This window comes from Chiloscyllium plagiosum, chromosome 21 (assembly GCF_004010195.1).
Source record: "Chiloscyllium plagiosum isolate BGI_BamShark_2017 chromosome 21, ASM401019v2, whole genome shotgun sequence".
In the NCBI taxonomy this organism is placed as follows: domain Eukaryota; kingdom Metazoa; phylum Chordata; class Chondrichthyes; order Orectolobiformes; family Hemiscylliidae; genus Chiloscyllium; species Chiloscyllium plagiosum.
Window position 1 is genome coordinate 51,245,050 of NC_057730.1, and position 22,960 is coordinate 51,268,009.

The window sequence follows — 22,960 nt, forward strand, 5'->3', positions numbered from 1 at the left end:
AGAATATTTTCTAAAATGCTTTCCAAAGGGTCTGACTCATGAGAGATTTTTAAGTTCAGCAACATGCAAATAAGTTTGAATGGATACTTCAGTGAAGCATCGTTTCTGAGCATTAGTTTAAATCAAATTTGTACTCAGATTGTTGACTAGAAATTGAATGTTGTCTGAAGTGCAAGTATCTAACACTTTTTAAAAAAAAACAAATATGAGAAATTCAATTAATTGTGTAGTAGGTTACATTTTTTATACCTAATTCCTGATTAAAAGTCTTATTATTTCTCACAAGTCAACCATCCTGAAACTTCCCCTGAAACTATTCCATTTAAAACGTACTTATAATGAGTACATTTCTCAATAGTGCTCCTCACAGTAAAAGATGGAGAGTATGTTATTTCGCAGATGGAATGTAATACAATCTGTACTAACCTGCTGCTCCCCTGTATACTATTAAGTATAATTACAGTGCCTTGTTGAAATCAATGTTTGGGTTAATTACAGGTCAGGCTGGCTTTTCTTCTTTTCAGTGTGATTGCTAAAGTAATTAGAAGTTATACACATTTCAATTCAAGGGTCAGTAAAGGATAATCTGTTGCTTGGGGAGTTTCCCTGCAGTTTATCTGCAGATTCCAACTAATTGGTTGGAATCTTTCAAAATATCTTGTTTTGAAGTGTGATACAGAAAATGCTTCACATCCAAAAGCAAAATATTGTAGATGCTGGAATTCTGAAACAAAGATGTGCTTATAGGAAGGATGTTGTTAAACCTGAACGGGTTCAGAAAAGATTTGCAAGGATGTTGCCAGGGTTGGAGGGTTGAGCTATAGGGAGAGGTTGAATAGGCTGGGGCTGTTTTCATTGGAGTGTTGGAGGCTGAGGGGTGACCTTATAGAGGTTTATAAAATCATGAGGGGAATGGATAGGATACTTGGCAAAGTCTTTTCCCTGGGGTGGGGGAGTCCTGAACTAGAGGACATAGTTTTAAGGTGGGAGGGGAAAGTTTAAAAGGTACCTAAGGGGCAACTTTTTCATGCAAAGGGTGGTGTGTGTATGGAATGAGCTGCCAGAGAAACTGATGAAGGCTGATACAATTACGGCATTTAAAAGGCGCCTGGATGAGTATATGAATAGGAAGGGTTTAGAGGGATATGGATCAACTGCTGGCAAATGGGACTAGATTAGGTTAGAATATCTGGTCGGCATGGATTAGTTGGACCGAAGAGTCTGCTTCCGTGTTGTAGTACATCTCTGTGACTGTAAATATTAAGTATTTGGAGATGGTGGTATAGTGGGAATGCCTTTGGAGCAGTGAGTTGGAAGCCTAAGGTGATGTTTTATGGCGGCTGGTGGAATTTCAATTCAGTTGATTAACTTGAAAATTAAAATATATTCCACTATTTGGCAGGCATGAGCATTATCATGATAAAATCTCATCTGGTTCATTGATATCTTAAGGATGGAAATTTGCTGTCTTTACTCACTCTGGTCTCTGACTCCAGACTCTCCACAACATGGACCTGCCCTCTGAAATAGCCAAAAAAGCCACTCAATTCAAGGATGATTAGGGATGTGCGACAAAAGCTGGCCCTTGCCAGTGGTGTCTATGTCCATGAAAGAATAGCAAAAAGTACGGTTCAGGTCACATCAGTGGAGAGAAATGCAATTCAAATGAGCACAGTACACTAGACATTCCAATTTCCCATCAAATCACAGAATCCCTACAATGTGGAAGCAGGCCATTCATCCTCCAGTCCACACTGACCCTCTGAAAAGTATCCCATCCTGACCCATGCCGTTCTCATAACCCTGCATTTCCCATGACTAACTCACCTGTCTGCACATTGTGGGCAATCTACCTAATCTCAATATCTTTGGACTGTGGGAGGAAACCCACACAGACCTGAGGGGAATATGCAAACTCCACACAGACAGTCACCCGAGGCTGGGATTGTACCCAGGTCCCTGGTGCTTTGAGGCAGCAGTGCTAACCTCTGAGCCACCATGTGGGTTGACTACTAACACTAATGGCTAAGCACCTTCAAGAAGTAGGTGACCATTTCAGATACTTAGCAGGACAGTTGGTCCCTATTCTGGTAAAATGGTGGTGTTTTCCTGAAGCCCATGGGCCTCCTGCTATGAACCAGAGATAGTCTCAGAGTGTCAGTCTGAATTTTAGCATGTGATAGAAACATAGAACAGTAAGAGCAGGAGTAGGCCATTAGGCCTTTCAAGTCTGCTCTACCAATCATGGTGGACCATCCAACTCATTAACCTGTTCCTGCTTTACCCCAATATCCTTTGCTGCCTTTAGTCCCAAGGGCTATTTCCAATTCCTGCTAGAAATCATACAATATTTTTGCCTTGACTGATTTCTGTGGTGGTGAGTTCCACAGGCTCACCATTCTCTGGGTGAAGGGATTTCTCCTCCTATCAGTCCTAAACAGTTTACCCAGGATCTTTAGGTATGATTGTGAGCTTTCAACATTGAGTCAAAGTGAGCAGGTCTGTCACAGTAGGTCCACAGACATTTGGAGGTAATTCAAGTGACACCATTGAGATCTTTGCTTAGGGACTTGCAGATTGTGCCGTATTACTCTCTAATCTAACTGACACCAATCTCTTACCCATTTGGACTGCCAACCAGCCACTCCCTTTGGCCCCTCGCACATCTATGCGCTACCTGCAGTTCCTAAATATTGTATTTTGCTGTTAATTGGCTGTAATCCTGTTAAGATAGGCTAGCACTGAGCCTCCAAAAAGTGTTGGCATCGGCTTACTGATGCCAGTCAAAAAATTCAGCTCTGCATATCCCAGTGAGGCTTAGCAGAGCATCAAACCTTCACGCATTGGTACATTTGTACAAAGAGAGAGAACATGAATCTTTATTGAAAGAATGTTTAAGAAATGCCAGGGAATAGTGGAATTCTGTCACTATGCAGTCATCATTTCAAGGGAGAACTTTGTTTCATTTATCCTGCTTTGTTTAGCCTTCAGTGATCAGACTAAACAAGGAAACTTAAAGCCAAATGGCTGTTCGACCTTTAATAAAAGCCACATTGTTGAGGCAGTCAACAGCCCATTTGACTGTTTTCAATTCATGAATGAATGTTTTCAATTCATTCACAGAGTATGAGCATTGCTAGCTGGGCCAACGTTTATTACCCATCCTGAATGATCTTGAAGAAGCTGGGTCTTTGAACTGCTTTAGTCCTTGTAGTGTAAGTACACCACGCTGCTGTAACGAATGCAGATTCTATATTTTGACTCACTGACAATGAAAGGATGAGAGATCTTTCATGAGAGTCATGATGGTGTGTGATTTGGAGTAGGACGCGCTGATGGTGGTGCATCTACAGCCCTTCTCCTAGGTGGTAATGGTCGTGGGTTTGGAAGGTGTTGTTTAGATAAATTGTTGCAGTGTCTCTTCTAAATGGTACACGCCACTGCCACTATACATCAGTGGGGGAGAGAGTGAATGTCTAAGGTGGTTGGATGAAATACCAGTCAAGTAGGTTGCTTTGTTCTGGATGGTGTCAAGCTTCATGAGTGCTGCTGGAGCTGCCCCCATCCAGGCAAGTGGGGAGTATATTCCATCTCACTCCTGACTTGTGCCTTGTTTATAATCAACATTGTAATCATCAACATACTATGGTCGTACCACTGAAATATATTAAAGAACTGACTATGTATTATTGCATTAGAAAGGAGCATGGCAAGTGACCTATTCACCTTAGCCCTGGTAATACTATGTTGGAAGACAAGATTAGCTAGATTAAGGAATAAGTCATGTGTAGACCCCTTCCATTTTAGCTCTAAATTCTAGACCACAATATTCATATATTCTTTCAAAAGTCAGTACCCTGTGCTTGTTTGTATTAAATTTCACAATCACTGTTCCATCAAACTTTTTTTTAAATGTCTCTGGCTACTTATCCTCCTTCTGCTTTAGCAATTTTGGCCTATAAATTTTGCATATGAATTCTGAATCTGTATCATTAGCGTGTGTTAAGAATAGTTGCTGTTCCACCAACACTCTGGCCTCTCCAATCACAACCTGCTTTCCCAGTTCACCATCACCCTTCCACCACGTGGCACTGTGAAATCCTACTGTTTTAGTTCAGGCATTTGAAGAAATGTGACAAAGGCTTTCTTTTGCTTATCTAGGTGATTTTCCACGAGTCCACTTAGGATGTCACATTCTCAAAAGCGTCAAGAAGCTCTAGGCAGGATTTTCATCTTGAAGCCATGTTGGTTGTTACTAAATTATTACCGTTCAGGCAATCCTCGAATTTTCTCCTTGTAATTGATTCTATTATTTTGTTAGTTAGACAATGTAACTATCTGTAAATCTGGCTGATTTAGATTTGTCTCTATTCTTGAGTACAAGTATTGAGCTCACTCATACAGAGTCATATAGAAAATTACATTCTGTTCAGTTTGGAATGAAGTTCCAAGAGGCATTTTTCAAAAGGTTACTTCCCCTGTTGTGGGATTGTGATCACAAATGGTGTAGGTATCAAGTGAAAGGTCAAACAATGTTAATCTTCCAACCTCAGGCTTCAGCCCCTGTGGTACTTCTTAATGCCAAACTGATAAATCTAGATTTTTGTTCAAACATATGCAAACAGCCTTTTGTGATCAAGGTCAATATTTATTGAGACATTTTAGCTTGAAAACATCTGTATGAAATTTAACACATTAGACTTAACCAATTTAACCAGACTTAATAGGTCAAGGGAAGTATGGTGTAGGTCATTGTTCACAATATAATTCTTGTCACAAATTTTTTTTTTCAATATATCTTCACATCCCATTTGATGAAATGTACACAAAATACAGCAAGGTTCTTGAGAAAATGGAGAGCTAGTAAAATGAGTTTTGTGTGTGTTTTAAATTTGGGCTTTCTAACTTATTCCTGTTTACACCATCTTATCAGATAATGATCATCCAAGATAGACTTATAGCAGGTAGCTTACCAGTGCTGGGTACTTGTAACCTGTAAATGGATTGAGCTGCTAACACTCTGGCTGTATTCCTGGGCATACCTGGTTCTTAAGCCTTGACTTGTTCCAACCTGCACTTAAATTCTCTTGGCCTTAGGGAAGTAGGATGCAGTCCTACAGGGATTGAATGTACCCTCCACATTGCAGGTTAAACAGAAGCTCCACTTATAGTGTTAGACTTCCACAACAGCTGGTTCCACCAGAATAAAATTCAATCTTCCATCTATACTCTCAAAATCCCAAAAATTTGCAAGTGATGTCTACCACCGGTGTGGTGGTTACTCATTGTCTAGTCATTGAGATACAAATCCTGCCAATCACAATGATGATAAAAATCGGTAGTCAAAAGGTCAGTTTTAACAGTTGCTCGTTGAAGGTCCACCTCATGTTTCTTCATTCACAAAGAGGTTCCGCAGCCAAATAAACCTCTCTGTTGGGACAGATTCCAAAGCCGAGGTGTGGTTACCTACGGCGGGGGTGGGATCTGCACACCCAGGAGGTCATATGCAAAAATGTTCCAGAAGATTGCAAACATGACAAAGATAGCGTACGAGAAGACCATGACCCACCAGGCACACTGCTGGTGGAGATTCTCCTCATAGCTGCGCAGGATGATGAGTCCCATACTGATTCCCACCACTGCACCAGCCAGATGTGCCATGAAGCTGGGCTGGGGACCAGAAGAAGGAAGTGGAGGGGAGAAACGGAGCCATACTGCACGGCCAACCTCAGAGCTCACTGCCAAAATGAAACACAACGCAAATTTAAAACTTCAAAACATAGAACAAAATAATGGACTATTTGGAATGTAGAAGAATGAGTGGGGTTGGGGTGGGGGTTGCGATCTCGTAGAAACCTATAAAATTCCACCAGAACTAGACAGTTTAAACAGAGGAGGGATGTACTCAATGACTGGGGAGGTCAGAATTAGGGATGGGGGGGAGGCATTTTAGGACTGAGATGAGGAGAATGGTCTTTACGCAAAGAGTGGGGGAGCCTGTGGAATTCTCTGCCACAGAAAGCAGTTGAGACCAAATCATTGAATATTTTCACGAAAAATTAGATATCGTTCTTCGTGGTAAATGGATCAAAGAGTATGGGGAGAAAACGGGATTCGGGGACTGAGTTGGATGTTCAACTGTGATTATATTCAATGGTGAGGTGGGCTTGATGGTTGAGTGGCCTCCTCATTTTCCATGTTTCTATGTTTCTAAACTGGATTGATCTGAGTCGCCGAAGGATTTTCAGATGAGGAGAGTTTGAGCAGATAGGGCCTGGGCTCATTGTAATATAGAAAAACGAGAGGTGACCTTATTGAACCATACAATGTTCTTAGGGGCTTGTTAGGGTAGATGCCCCTTGTGGGAGACAGTCTGGGACAAGACGGCATAATTTCAGAATAAGGGATTACCCACTGAAAACAGAGATGGGGAGGATTTTTTTTCTCCTCGAGGATGGAATTCTTTACCACAGAGGGCTGTAGAGGTTGAGTCAATAAATATTTTCAAGGCTGAGATAGATTTTTATTCAAAGAAGGAATCAGGGGTTGAGGGGGGAAAGCAGATAAATGGGGCTGAGGATAATCACATCGACAACAATCTCATTAAATGGCAGAGTTGACTCAATGGGCTGAATGGTCTACTTCTGCTCCTACATCTCATGGTCTAAATTGCAACATTGTCCATCAATTAGTTTTATGAATTTCCAGATGAAACATGAATTACATTATTCCAAACTTCTAAATATAAAGAGGTTTATCACCTTGGAATGTTAACTGAAATGGACAGGAAATTGGTTTGTTGGGGTAAAATCTGGTAAGTTGAGGTTCTGTGCAGTGGGAGTGAATGGGATATTGTTTCTACTTTGCCATCCTCTACCTTCACCAGAAAAGTTGACAATTTGTCAAGTCTAGTGGAAAGGGAGAAGCTGGGAGATTTTGAGGCATTTTGTCCAATAGGTGGTTTGTGGTAGGCTATGACCTGATGCCCCGTTCAGTTAGTTTTATGGCCAGCTTTCATTCCCACAGGATCTACTGCAGAGAGGCCATTGACTCTTTGTAATATGTACATTGGGATCTGACAATTTACATAGGACCTGGAGTGTCTATTTTAAGAAGTAACTGTGCAGAGCATGCGCCATGCACACTGCAACATTTTTGCTGCTGTTCAAGCCAAAGAGGAGCCTAGAAGATACATCTGCATTTATTCATGCGGCACCAAGGAGGAGTAGTATCTACTGCACTCAGTAAGAGTTCTTGGCTCTTTCAACCCTAGACTACCAGGTGGAGAACAGGCCCTACACTCCACAATGCTCACTTTTTAAAAGCCACAGCCTCCCAGCTTGATAGTATTAAACAAAAACGTTAAGAATTTTCCAGAAAATGAATGAACCTGCACAGAACAGGTAGAATGTTCTCAATAGTTTTGATGTCCAATTAGTATTGTGATTCTAATTTGTAATGTTGGGGCAAGGACATAAATAATTACTGTAGGGTACAAAGTTATTGAAAGAAAGATACTTACTGCAGACAAGGGCCAAGATCATTCGAAGTAGTTTATAGGGACACCTCATTCCAGCCCAATTCTGAAAGATAATAGATAACATGCTGTGACATACTCAGATGCTGTTATTCTCCAATTACGCTGTAAGCATTGGCTTTGACACTTCACCCTTAAAGACTCAAGACTCAGTCCAGGCTTTGAGCACATAATCTAGCGCTCAATTGAGATAATTGTTGTCAGTGCAATCATTCAGATGAAAGACGAAACCAAGGGTCTCAGGTCAGCATAAAAGATCCCTCAGTGGCATCAGAAGAAGAGCAGTGGAATTCTTTCAGTAATCTGGACAAAGTCAGAAGTCACATGACACCAGGTTATAGTCCAACAGGTTTATTTGAAATCACAAGCTTTCGGAGTGCCACTCCTTCGTCATGTGAAGTGACTTCACCCGACACAGCGCTCCAAAAGCTTGTGATTTCAAATAAACCTGTCAGACTATAACCTGGTGTCATGTGACTTCTGACTTTGTCCACCCCAGTCCAACACTGGCACCTCCACATCATTTCAGTAACCTGGGCAATGTTCCTCCCTCAGCCAACACATCCAGGAACAAACCTATTGGTGTTTATTCTTGTTCCTCAGCACAAATCGGCCACTCCATCTGTCATCAAAGCAATAACTCCTCTTTTCAAAATAACTGAACTAGTTATGTAGCATTTTGGGACATCCCAAAGATACAAAAGATCTGATGTGAAATGAGGCCAATTACACACACTGGAGCTTTATGTATCATTTAGAATTGGTGAGGCAGTGTGGCATTACACACCAAACACCTGACTTCCATTGGGAAATTTGCAGTTTGTGATGATATCTGAATTTTGCAACAGTGGTAAGAGTACAGGTGCCAGATCATAATGGAGTAAATCAGACAGCAACTTTCAATGTAGAAACCTAGAAACTGCAGTCAGAGATACTTGGGTTGTCCACAAGGGTGTGCTGTAACAGCTCCTGTCAATAGACTTGACATTGAAATGATTGCAAAGGTTTAAAACTTGAAACGCTTATCAATTAATTTCACATTAAATACATTCAAAAAAGTTAGAGCTAGTGCACTCAGGAGTAAGTGAGGTGTTTTTTGATGGTAAGATGAGTAATAATTGTTGCTAAATGACCTTTTTGGCCCTGAAAATTCAATTTCACAAGTGTGGATCTTCATTCCTTAATTAATGCCCCACAAATCTGACTGAAATATCCTCACTCGGTCATGCACAGCCTGTATCAGGAAGTGAAAATTAGAATACTTAGTTCAATATCAAGTAATATACAGAAAACGAAATAAAACTAAGAAAGATTGACTAAGAAAAAAAATAACAGAAATAATCTGATTTTTATAAGTTTCATGATGTCCAATGGTTAAATTCTGAAGGAATGTCACTCCACACATAGATTTTCAGCACCAGAGAGGTCATTGTGCTATTTTAAATAATTTACATTTGACCGTACAAGCCCCAACTTTGTCACGGGGAGTTCTGTGGATATCTATCACATTACTACAACAGCATGCTGCTTCATGTATCTTAATGCCAAGCCTGTCATGGTATATACTGATGCAGTAAGTCCCCATTTAAAGTTGATTCACTTAATCTTGTTTCACTTTAACATCGAACAAACGGAAATATAATCATTTAATGTGGTGAGTTTTGGTTTAGAGTGGTTTCCTACAGACTTCCCGTGTGACTTGCCTGCCTTCAAGACCCTTCCCCACATTGCTGCTTCCGCACTCAGTCCCCTTCACCTTCCTCCTTTTCCTGCTGCCCTCAGTCCATCTTCACAGCCACTGGCTCACCTACTTTTGTTCTTACCTCTAAAGAGGTCTCCAGTGGCTATTTTTGTTCTGGTCATATAAAACTGCACTACCTCAACTTAATTTTAACATTTATTTATGATAACTACGTTTATATTGTATTTTTAAAAAAAAATGTAATTTATTTATGAGTGTAAATAATTAGGAATGTACACTACACGAATTTAATAAAGGCTTAAAGGTTTTGTTTTGCTGAAACAGGTCCTGAAGTACCTTACTATGCAGCATTTCTTTTATGTTTGGTAATTTATTTTAGTTTGCAAGTTATTTCAGCCAGAAATACATCTTACCGCACACATACAGTACAACATTCCAATCATTACATTGTATTTTCTGAGGGAAAATTGTCAGCATAAACCCAACTTTGGCTCTAACACTGATTGCTTGAGGAAACTGCGCTTAAGTTAAAGTTATTTAATTTAAAGTTTAATTTTCAGGAATTTAAAAACCATAAATTTAAGTGAGGAATTTCCTTATAGTAATGTTTCTGAAGGACTAAGGTCTATCAGATAATAATTTCCTGATTCTTACTGCTGGAAGGCAATGGCCTAGTGGTATTATCGCTGGATTGTTAATTCAGGGACCCAGGTAATGTTCTGGGGACCCAGGTTTGAATCACGTCATGGTAGAATTTGAATTCATTTTAAAAAATCTGGAATGAAGAGTCTAATGATGACCATGAATCTATTGTTGAATGTTGGAAAAACCCATCTGGTTCACTAATGCCTTTTAGAAAGGGAAACTGCTGTTCTTACTGTGTCTGGCCTATATGTGACTCCAGACCCACAGCAATGTGGTTAACTCTTAACTCTGGGCAATTAGGGATGGGCAATAAATGCTGGCCCAGCCAGTGACCCTTCATCCCATGAATGATAAATCAAAAAAATTGCCTGTGTAGTCAACAGAAGCTGCTGAAGAAGTTCTGAAGTAGAGTCCTACCAAGCTCAAAATGTTAACTGTTTCTCTCCCCACAGATGTTGCCAGACTTGCTGAGATTCTCCAGCATTCTCTGTGTTTGCACCAGAACTTGTTGCTGGATTTACCATGAAGTAAAAACTGGAATGTACTGGCAGTCATAAAACAGCGTATTTCATAATGTGAAGTACACACAATCATAGAAAAAAGTTATTTACATGTACAATAGAATCTATGATAAATATTACATATTAGCTTTTATGAGACACAACATTAAAACATTAAGAAAGAGGTTTCTGTCTCATTATTATGGTTGTAAAGATGCACAGCATGTAAAATATTATGACAAGAGATGGACATACAAGTAAATTCCATAACGTAAAAGATATGATGATAATCTAATGCTAAGTAGATTTACCATTTCACTGGACTTAGAATGTAACAATTCATTAGTCAACAAGATTGAGGAACTTACTAACATTTATCTTAACATTTCTGTAAAAATACAATTGTTATTAAAAATTTTTGGTATGTTACAATCCTGAACAATACCATCACATTTCTGGTCTGATCAGTTTAGGGACCCATAACATTTTGTTTAAGGCAAAGACAATGTCTAAGATTTTATACGCTAGACGATAACTGTACTTAAACAGTGTCCAAGTCTACCCTGATAATGTGAGGTCCCAGATACTTATTAAGAGAAAATATCCCCAACATTCCACATTAATAAAATGAACGTTACCATACAAGTTAAAATTTAAAACAATCTACAACATACTTACATGACATATTTTAATATCCAGAATTAACATGAGGCAGCTATGGGTCAACAACTCCTTTTTATTCACACATGAAACATTGGTGTTGCTGACTGTGTCAGCATTAATTGCACATTCCTAATTGCCCTTGAGAAGGTGGTGTTGAGTTGCCTTCCTGAACTGCTGCAGTCCATACGCTGTTTGTGACATTAGAGAGGGAATTCCAGAGTTTTGATCCAGCGACAGTGAAGGAATGGTGATATATTTCCAACTCAGGATGGTGTTTGGCTTGGAGGGGAACTTGCAGGGGGTGGTGTTCCCATGTATCTGCTGCCATTGTCCTTCCAGATGGAAGTGATCATGGGTTTGAAACACGCTGGCTGAGGATCATTGATGAATTTCTGCAGAGCATCCTGATACACACTGCTGCCACTGAATATTAGTAATAGAAGGAGTGAATGTTTGAGGTCACACCACTTAAGTGGGTTGCTTTGTCCTGGATCGTGTCGAGCTTCTTAAATGTTGCTGGAACTGCACTCATCTATGCAACTGGGGTATGTTCCATCACCCTCCCAACCTGTGCTTTTTAGTGGGACAGACTTCAGGGAGTCGGGAGATCAGCTGCTTGCTGCGGGACTCCCAGCATCTGATCTGCTCTTGTAACCACAGTATTCATATAGAATCCCTATAGTGTGAAAGCAGGCTATTCGGCCCACCAAATCCACACCAACCTCTGAAAGGCATCCCACCCAGACACACTCTCTACCTATGCTTGTAACCCTCCATTTCCCACAGCAAATCCACCTGGCCTGCACACCTTTGGTCTGTGGAAGGAAACCGGAGCAACCAGATGAACCCACACAGACACGGGGGAGAATGTGCAAACTCCACACAGACAGTCGCCTGAATGTGGAATCAAACCTGGGTCCCTGGCACTGTAAGGCAGCAGTGCTAACCACTGAGCCACTGAGCCACTGTGCCACCCCAAATGGCTGGTCCAGTTTAGTTTCTTGTCAATGGTTAGCTCCAGAATGCTGCGTCTCAACAATAATAATGCCATTGAATGTCAAGGGGTGATAGTGAGACACTCTCTTGTTGGAAATGGTCATTACCTGGCACTTGTGTAGCATTTGTTTACTTGTAATTTATCAACCCAAACCTGGATATTGTCCAGGTCTTGTCGCAATTGGAAATGAACTGCTTTGTTACCTTCAGAAGTTATGAATAGTGCCAAACATTGTGCAATCATCAGCGAATATACCCAATTCTGACCTTATGATGGAGGGAAGGCCATTGATGAAACAGTTAACATGGGTTGTAGCTAGGACTGTTCAACAGTGGTTGAATACCCAACACAGCACATTAATAGCAGATGCAGTCAAGACAGATCCCATGAATTTCTCAGCGACTCACTGAGATTCTAGTCCCTCTTTTACAAGGGATTCCAATCCTTCAGCTTTGAGGATCTAGCCTCAGAAAGCCACTCTTTCATGGACTGCCTCAAAGACTGCTCATATCTGCGTAGTTCAATCCCTTCTTCTGAGAGTGTTTGCATGCCCAATTACCAGCACAACCTTAGCTTTCTACTCAATAGCTGGTTTCACTACTTCCCTTGAACTCCCAGGCCCGGCTTTCTTGATATTCTTTCCTAACTGAGCTGACCCGCTTCCGAAACTGCATCCCCCTTCTGAGACTGCATCCGCTTCCAAGACGGCATCACCCTTCCGAGACTGTATCCCACTTCCGAGACTGCATCCTGCTTCCGAGACTGCATCCCACTTCCAAGACGGCATCACCCTTCCGAGACTGTATCCCACTTCCGAGACTGCATCCTGCTTCCGAGACTGCATCCCACTTCCAAGACGGCATCACCCTTCCGAGACTGCATCCTGCTTCCGAGACTGCATCCGCTTCCAAGACTGCATCCCCCTTCCGAAACTACGTCCCACTTCCGAGACTGCATCCCACTTCCAAGACTGCATCCCCCTTCCGAGACTGCATCCCGCTTCCGAGACTGCATTCCCCCTTCCGAGACTGTATCCCACTGCTGAGACTGTATCCTGTGTTTGGGTCAGGCTATTATCTCATGTCTAAATACTGGCATGATCATAGCTCCTCAACCACACTGTTGCCAACAATTGCTAACCCCCCAGCCACTCCATCTCTTTACCCAAGACTTCATTTCACTTGGCTTTACAAGGCTACACTCTATAGTGTCTAATTATTGCCACAATTGAAGATCTCCACATTTCCCCGTACTGCATGGAATCAGCCAACTGAAGCACTCTAACAACCTCCTTTGACTCTCTCTTAACTGATTGTTCAGTTGCTGTTCGGTGACTGTTGAACTGTTCTGAATGACCTCTTAAATCACTCCAGCACAGTCCCTTTCCTGTTCCGAGGCAATACTCCATGGCTTGACTGTTGAAATATCCACATGTGCCAGATTTCATAGCACACAGGATTACTGCTGGAATCGATTTTTATCTCATGCAAAAAATGGGCACTAGTTAAGGAAACCACAAAATCTCTGTTTGCTTACCATTAATTGTCACATTTTCTAGCTTTTAGCTTTATCTAAAATTAAAAGGTTAAATTTGGCACTAAAATGATGGAGAGTAGTTCAGACAGACAGAGATAGGAAGAGCTTGTATTCTACTGTCCCAACATAGAAACATGGAAGAACAGAATATAGGATCAGGAATAGTCCATTCAGCTCTTTGAGTCAGCTCTGACATTCAATATGATCATGGCTGACCATCCATCTCAGTAGCCTGTTCCAACTTTTCCCCATATCCTTTCATCCCTTTAATCCTCAGAGCTACATCTACATCCTTCTTGTATATCTTCAATGTTTTGTCCTCAGGAGCGTCCTGTGGCAGAGAATTCCAAAGGCTTATCTCTCTTTCTCTCTCTGGACGAAGAAATTTCTCCTCACCTCTGTTCTGAAAGGCCTATCCTTTATCCTTAGATTGTGACCCCTGATCTGGACTCCCTCATCATTGAGAACATCTTCCTACATTTACCTTTCTAATCCTGTTAGAAATTGAAGGTTTCTATGAAACACACCCCTCACTCATCTAAACTCTCGTGATTGTAGTGATAACCGATCCAATCTCCCCCCATCTGTCAGTCCTGCCATCCCAGAAAGCCCACTGGTTAACCTTTGTTGCATTCCTTCCATAGCCTCCTTCTGATAAAGAGACCAAAACTGTACCCAATACTGCAGGTGTGGTCTCACCAACACCCAGTACAATTGCACCAAGGCATCCCTGCTCCTGTACTCTAATCCTTTAGCTCTGAAGGACCACATACCATTTGCCTTCCTCACCTCCTGCTGCACCTGCTGGCTTACTTTCAGCAACTTGTGTAAGAGGACACCCAGGTCCCGTTACACCTCCTCCTTCCCCAACCTGCCACTGTTTGACAAGAAAAACAGAAATTGCTGGAAAAGCTCAGCCAGTCTGGCAGCACCCGTGGAGAGAAATTAGACTTAATATTTCAGGTCCAGTGATCCTTCCTCAAAACATATCACCATTTAAATTAGGGAAGGGAATGATGCAAGGAGACCTGGGCATTCTGCTGTGTAACTTCCTGATCTGTTTGTTGGTGATCTGCCAAGTTCATTAACAGAACTTTTTGATGCCAGAGGAAGTGGTGGAGGCTAGTACAACTGCAACATTTAAAAGGCATCTGGATAGGTATATGAATAGGAAGGGTTTGGAGGGATATGGGCTGGGTGCTGGCAGGTAGGACTAGATTGGGTTGGGATATCTGGTCGGCAAGGATGGGTTGGACCGAAGGGTCTGTTTCCGTGCTGTACATCTCTATGACTCTAAGACTCTAAATTGATTGTCAAAACACCCACTTCGTTCAAAATGTGCAAGGTTTCATTTCTCATGGCAACAAAGGAAGCTGCAATGTTAAACATCTTTAAGTAAGACAATCGAATGTAATTCTTTTGAATGAAATAGAATCATGGAGCTATTTATGGAATTTTGATGGTCACACCAAGAGCCTAAATCCGGGCGCTGCAATTGGTGCAACTGTTACTTAATTTGATCTCAACAAATCAAAACAGGGGACCATTGACTTTCAGCAAAATCATTGTTCCAGTTTCAGCCACCAGATGGCATCAATGTGCTGGGCTCCTGCAGCAAACGGGCAACCTACAGTTCTGGAGTAGGTTGGACTTGAACATAGGTCTCCTAGCTCAGAGGTAAGGACACTACCACTGCACCACAAGCTTACCTCAAGCCAAGTATTGTAAAGAAGCTGCATCTGATCTTAAACCGTGATGTATCCAACTCAAAGCGAGGACTCTCATGGTGCTGTGTTTGTAGGGTATCAGCTTACAGAGAGCAGTATCATGGAATCCCCATAGTGTGGAAGCAGGCCATTTGCCCCATCAAGTCCCCACCGACCCTCCAAACAGCATCCCACCCAGCCTCAGCCCCCTACCGACTCCCTGTAACCCTGCATTTCCCATGGCTAACCCAGCTAGCCTGCATAACCCTGGACACTATGGGACAATCTAGCATGGCCAGTCCACCCCAACCTGGACTGTGAGAGGAAACCGGAGCACCCAGAGGAAACCCACGCAGACACAGGGAAAAAGTGCAAGACTGGAATTGAACCCAGGTCCCTGGCGTTGCGAGGCAGTGGTGTGAGTCACTGTGCCACCCCAGTAATGGAAACAATATTAATGTTATAGAAACAAGACCACTCAAACAGCATTAACAAGTTTACAACTGGGTCATTAACCTGGCATGACTAAAATTAAACATTTGAGACAAGTTTTCATAAAATTCATACCTGGATTGTTCTCCCTGTCTTCTGCCCCACTCACACCCCATATAAAACAAAACATCTTGATGATCTTATCCATTTAAAAGTTTAGCCAGAGCATAGTAGGAATGGAAAGAGGAAGACACCCAGATCTATTTCTTAGATTAGATTACATACAGTGTGAAAACAGGCCCTTCAGCCCAACAAGTCCACACCGACCCATGTCCCTCTGACTAATGCACTTAACACAATGGGCAATTTAGAATGGCCAATTCACCTGACCTGCACATCTTTGGATTGTGGGGGGGAACCGGAGCACCCAGAGAAAACCCACACAGACAGGGGGAGAAAGTGCAAACTCCACACAGTCAGTCACCCCAGGCTGGAATCAAACCGGGTCTCTGGTGCTGTGAGGCAGTAGTGCTAACCACTGAGCCACCATGCCACCCCAGGTTGTAACTACCTCACAACCTTCAAAAAGTACTTGAAATGTCATAACATGCAAGGCTATTGGCCTAGTGTGGGAAAGCGGGACCAGAGTAGATTTAGCGTTGTTTTGGCAGTACAAACTGGATAGGCCAAATGGCCTCTTCTGTACTGTTTTTGTGATCTCGCCCACTTCCTCTGGATGATGATGCATGCTGGGAATTCGACTTTAAGCAGCAGCAAAATGGAAGCTTCAACCCTGTCCCTGTACATGTGCAACACAACCTGGAAAAGTGAGCACACTCACACCATCCGGTGGCCCAGTTGTAGCTTGTTACTAGCAGAAATACTGCTTGCTCCATTCTCCTGTTCAAAATTGGAGTGGGATGGAACCTAATGAAAGGTTGGATGAATGTGCTCCTGAATCTTGTAACTGAAGGGATTTCTTTCCTGTTATCATAATAGTCTGTCTCATCTGGGACAATAAACAGCTGTAACAGCATGTTTCAGCCCTGACGTTCTCTGACAACTTGGCAGAAGTTGGGAATTCACTGTTGGGGTGTATGTAGCTGCTGTAATATAGCCACAATATATAACTGCGCTTTGCCAAGAGAAACATCACATGCTGCAAGACAGCATACCACCTGACCTTCAGTATAACTCAACGCTGCTGTGGGTTTATTTGCATTGTTTGGTATAATTACATTTGGAAAGACAAACTAAACAACAGTTACCATGACAACATTGGCCAAGTGTGCGGAGCAGAGAGCGTAGACACCACCAGAGGCTCCAACCACAGGTGCCCGCATGTCAGTGACTGAAACAGTCAGGGAGCCTGTAACACAAAACAGAATAATGTGGAAGTAATTAGATTCATGGAATTACCCTGCATGAATTCAATCAGCCAGGAACATACCCAGTATAGCAGGGAGGGCTCAAGGTATCTGTGCTTCACCAACTATTCAATGTTTTAAACTGCTTGAGTCAGGACCCAGCTTCCATATCCTGATCAACGATGCGTTTAATTTGGTGACACTCCCAACCATCGACATTCCTGACTTCCAAGCCACTCCTTACACAAACTTGTTTCATGCGTGGAATTCTCACCTGCATAACTCTCCACACTTTGACCTGCACCCCTTACTAGTCTTGCTCTTCCTTCTCCTCCCCCACCACTGCCTTTACGCCTTCCTCTTGTACCTGTACTGCCTTCACTGATGCTGCGCTTGATTTTCTGTAGTCTTTAACCTCCATCAGGCTCCCCTGATGACAAGCATAAAGGTCATGCCTGCTTCCCTGGTAACCATTCTTACTTTTGGATGTTTACAGTCTCCTATCATTCTAAATGTGGGAATCCACCCTGAGGCGAATGTGCGTTTGAGGCTGGTACTCTTGCAGTGAGTGATCCTGCAATCTCTCATCAGTCATCAGCTGGTGATGAGTTCTTTGCTAGGGCACTGCTCACTTGGTGAAGGTGTCCTTGATTATGTAATAGTGTAAGAGAAGTGATTGTAAGCCTGCAGCATATCTCCCATCTCTCCTGATTTTTATTTCCATTGACTATCGCTCAAAGCCAAGAGCTACCTGAATGACTTCAAATTACTTGAGCTGTGGTTGCTTATCCTTTTTAATCCAATATTTATGGATGTTTACATCATTATCAATGCCAACAATTCTGTATTTTGAGTGAGAAAGACATCCTTTGAGCACCAGACTTCTAAAGGGTGTGAATTAATAAGACAAAGTCTTTCTATCATGCCTGAACTCAACTGGATGTTTCCCATCTATTAGAAATTCACTGTGGATCTTTATTTTTCCCTTTCCCACTAAGATGTGCTCCAGTTAATATCCATTTACTGTTCATACTATAAGCCTTCAGTATTTAGCCCTTTAGTTACAGAATGTACTTATTTTCTGAGGCAAAGAGAACAATTGCAAAGTATGTATTTAAGTGATGCAAATATTATCACTGTATTCACTGATCAATCACTGCCCATTCTTATTATTTTTAATTTCAGTTTATAATAAGATTTGTTAGCCAGCTGTGATAGAGGTGCACAATACCCAAGGGCAGATCCTCAATGTAATAAGAACAGCAAAATGACTGTACTGCTCTAGCAAGATATGTCCAGCTGTTCAAATCGCTGAGATTGTGGTTGCATTGTTTACTGTTTACTAGAAAAATATTCACCACCAGTTGTTCTGAGATATCTTGCTAAAAACAGGCACCCTTACATAAGAGACATCCATTGCAGTATTGCTAGTCTGCTGCAATTAATTCTGAAAAGGATCAATAACTTTGTGGAGTTTTGATGAATAACAATGATGTTACCGTTAGCATGTCCAAAGGCTATTGCCTTCACGAGATAATGTTTGAAAATGCAGTGTGAGGAAAGGTAAATTTCAGCCTTACCTGTGTGTGAGGTCTAGTAGTGTAAGTCCTCTGTTAATTTGTTCTACATTTGAGAGCAGGAAATGTCAACATTTTAATTAAGTTTTCCTATCTAGAATCATTGGATCCCTACAGTGTGGAAGAGGGCCATTCAGCCCTTTGAGAAATACGGACCTTCGGAAGACCATCCAACCCAATAACTCTGCATTTCCCACAGCTACTCCATCTAGCCTGCACACCCTTGGAGACTATAGGGCCATTTAGCATGCCCATCCACCTAACCTGCACATCTTTGGATTGTTGGAGGAAACCCACACAGACACGGGGAGAATGTGCAAACTCCACACAGACAATCACCTAAGGGTGGAATTGAACCCAGGTCCCTGGTGCTGTGAGGCTGCAGTGCTAACCACTGAGCTACCATGCCACCCCAAGGATGTCAAATGATGATAGAGGTAGGACATTATTGAGGGAAGCAATGGCAAATCCACTAAATGATTAATATCCCACAAAAAACTGAGTCTGTAGCTAGGTCAGGCACTGGGATTTCTTCAGACAGAACACCTCTCCTACTCCGCATCCACAAGGAACAACCTGGGAGTGTGATGGATTACTGTTCACTTGCCTGGATCAGTGTGGCTCCAATAAGCTTGATACCATCCCGGCAAAACTTCCTGCTTGATTTGACAGCCATACACCACCTTAAATATTCACTCCCTCTGCCACCAACAATAGGCACCACATTCAAGGCGCACTGCAGTAACTTGCCGAAACTCACAGAATAGTTGGACAGGAGACAAGTTTCTCTCTTGAAATTGTCAGAAAGTGATATAAAAAGACAAATTAGAATTTCCGCCCATAACAACCAATACTATTGCCAGTTATGCTCCTGACAAAGTTACCACAGTGGGAAGCATATCCCTGATATAATTCTCAAGGCCAATGTCTAATAATGAAGATAGCCAGTGATGTCTGCATCAGGGAAATGGTCAGGATGGTGCAGGGCCACATTTTGAGACTAGAGGCTATAGATGCATGCAGGTACTCCAGGTACAATTTAGATTAGTCCTGGATCTACAATAGCATTACCCAAGAGATCAGTCATCAATTCTGGGAGACTTTCAGTTAATCAGTCAGACTCAAGATTGGGATACAGATTGTCATGAAGGTGTAGGTGTGTAGTATATCTTTAAGAGAGAGTGGAAGCTGGCACAGAATAAGAGAGGAACGGTGTGTTCTGAAAAATATAAAAACATAACACAAACTGCTGGTGTTGAGTTGCCATGGAACAAAAACTATTTCAAATTTGGCTAATCAGTTTAAATTATGCCCCAGATACCAAAATCCAATCAAATTTGAATTTTGGTGTTTTGATGACATCAAACCAATGAAATGATCCGCTGTTTTGGGATATAAAATCAGACATTTTGAACAGTTAGGGGGAGAACTACAAAGAGCTACCAAACAGACTGCTATAAGAGAGTTGCAGAAGACCAAATAAAAGACAACCCAGAAATCTCTACAGAGTGAAATCTACAAAGGAGAATCAACAAAGCTGGCTTGTTTTGAAACATGATTATTTTTCTGTAAATCTTAACCGGGGTTTTTGTTCCATCAGACCGGTATTGTAGAGTGGGAGGTAAAATATAGGTTTTAGAGAAAGGAGTTTTAAATAGCTGTTGTTTTAATGTTCTCTGTTGGACTCAAAAAATAAAATTGTTAATTTTTACTTTAAATAGTGACCTCTAGGATGGTTCTTTGTTTCTCAAAATGTAACAGATTACAGTGTGAGGTGAGCTTCTCTGTGTGTCAAGTTTAAATTAGCAGAGGGGTTTACCCTGTGTCATAACACAGATAAACTCTAACCCCACACCTTTAATGCATTGTCTGAGCTGAGACGGCACTTTTCTTTTATAAAACCTTAAATTATCTCAAGAATGTGACTTAAAAGAAGTCCTGGGATTTACATATTAATGAATTGAAACCTGCAACCCATTCTAAAAGATGAAAGGTTTGTTCAATATATCATTTCAGTTATATGACACTGTAATCTTTTGCTATAAATTCTGTGTCTTGTGATCCTGCTCCACAGCTACCTTATGAAAGAGCAGCGCTCCAAAAGCTAGTGCTTCCAAATAAACCTGTTGGATTATAACTTGGTGTTGTGTGATTTTTAACTTTGTCCACTCCAGTCCAACACCAGCTCCTCCACACCTCAGTTTTCAAGGAGGGCTGAAATACTGAAGTTCTCCCATTGGCACTTCATAATCCTGGCCATAAAAACAACTTGTCCCAGATACACCACATAAGGATAATTGAAGTCAAATTCCACCACCCAGTGACAGTCCAAGATCAGGTTCCCAGAACATTACCTGGCTCTCTGGATTAATAATCTAGTAACAATACCACTGGGCCAACACCTGTCCAAAGTTATCATACTAACAGCAGGTCTTTATTTTAAACTCTACGCTCACAGTCTTTGAGCAGCTTGGTCATATTATTGCAAGTCTATTAATCCCAGACCCAGGTAATGTTCTGGGTTCAAATCTACATGGCCAATGATGTAATTTGAATACAAGAAAAAAGTTCCGATATAAAGGGTTTAATGATGACCATGAAACAATTGTTGGGGGGAGGAATTCAGCTGGTTTACTAATGTCCTTTAGGGAAGGAAACTGCCATTCTTACCTTGTCTACAGGCAGGAGGCTGGAAGAACACCGAAGCCAGGCAGCATCAGGAGGCGGAGACATCAACGTTTCGGGTGTACCCCTTCCTCAGGACTGGGTAGCCCACCTCCTGATGCTGCCTGGCTTGCTGTATTCTTCCAGCCTCCTGCCTGTCCAGTTTGGATTCCAGCATCTGCAGGTTTTTGTCTCTCTCCTTACTTGGTCTGGCCTACATGTGACTCCAGACCCACAGCAATGTTGCTGACTCTTAACTATCTTTTGGGCAATTAGGGACATCCCATGAATTATATATTGTTTAAAATCTGAGCTTATTCAAGACTTTCAGCCAAGGAATTTAAACATTACGCTTGTCACGTGCTTACCCTGCTCCAGAACCGGCTACCTCTGTTTGTTGAAAAGACGAAAGAGTTAATTAATCAGCCCAGCTACAGGTTACTAAAGTTCAAACACTTGATTACATCATTGAATGGAAAATATTCATGTGTGAGAAACAGGCAGTTTTAATTTAATGGTTCTGTCAGGCAACTGGCCTTCGTCCTGATACAGGGTCAGTCATTAATTGAATAAAAGCAAAAGTTCATCTCCACTTTGCGGTGAATGTTCCCTCGACTGGATGAATCTGACACAACTCGGGAAATGTCACAGAACTGCCAACACTTTGAAGAAAGTAAAACAAAAGTGCAAGTAGGTGCAGTTTTATTTGGTGCCACAGATCAGTATTAGAATTCAGTTCAAGGAAGTATTTTCAGTACCGTCCGCATGGGGTAGTGGCACATTAGAATCGTCAGGTTATTTAGATGCCCAGAGGATGCCAGGAGCTGGCAATTCCTGATTTTAATCTGTTCCATGGAGAAGGTACCAAAAGTTGCCACTATACTGGCTTACATCTGCATATCAGCTCCATGAATTGTACTCGGGATCTGATTGTAAAGCTCAGAGCTGCCCCATCCATCCCTGAATGCAGCACAACTTCAGGATTGTCCCAGCAGCCCATCTTGCCATCTGTCTCGTCTCAGGATGAGATTTTACACCATTACTGGTCATCTTCTCAGTCCACACAGATAGAAGCTAAGCCAGCATTATTTCATTCAGGCCTGTGGGTTCACATTCCCTGAGACTGATCTCTGCAACAGCCGTTGCATTCCTAATCCTGAGCTCCTGAAACTGGCCCAGGGCTAAAATCAGATCCCAGGCTAGCACACACAGCTACAGTCTGAAACATTTCAAACTCACATGGCTACAGTCTGAAACACCTCAAACTCAAACAGCTACGGTCTGAAACCCCTCAAACTCATACAGCTACGAGCTGAAACATCTCAAACTCACACAGCTACAGTTTGAAACACCCTAACTCACACATCTACTGTCTGAAACAGCTCAAAATCACACAGCTATGATCCGAAACAGCTCAAACTAAAACAGCTTTAGTCTGAAACATCGCAAACTCTCATAGTTAGAGACTGAAACATCTCAAACGCACACAGCTATGGTCTGAAACACCTCAAAATCATACAGCTATAGTCCAAAACAGCTCAAATTCACACAGCTACTGTCTGAAATATCGCAAACTCACATAGTTACAGTCTGAAACATCTCAAACTCACATAACTACAGTCTGAAACAACTCA

General features: G+C 41.9%; 1 protein-coding gene across 2 annotated transcripts in view; it reads right to left on the reverse strand.

Moving 5' to 3' along the window:
* Nucleotides 1–4,646: 4,646 nt before the first annotated feature.
* The window catches only part of rhbdl1 (rhomboid, veinlet-like 1 (Drosophila)), a 256,641-nt gene continuing 238,327 nt past the window's right edge, over nucleotides 4,647–22,960 (reverse strand). For both annotated transcript variants that reach the window (XM_043712056.1, XM_043712057.1), the window contains 3 exons: nucleotides 16,987–17,087; nucleotides 7,523–7,583; nucleotides 4,647–5,738 (listed from right to left, as the gene is read on the reverse strand). In XM_043712056.1, the coding sequence (XP_043567991.1) occupies nucleotides 5,467–5,738; nucleotides 7,523–7,583; nucleotides 16,987–17,087 (434 nt within the window). In that variant the 3' untranslated portion in view covers nucleotides 4,647–5,466. The remainder of the gene's footprint in view (nucleotides 5,739–7,522; nucleotides 7,584–16,986; nucleotides 17,088–22,960) is intronic.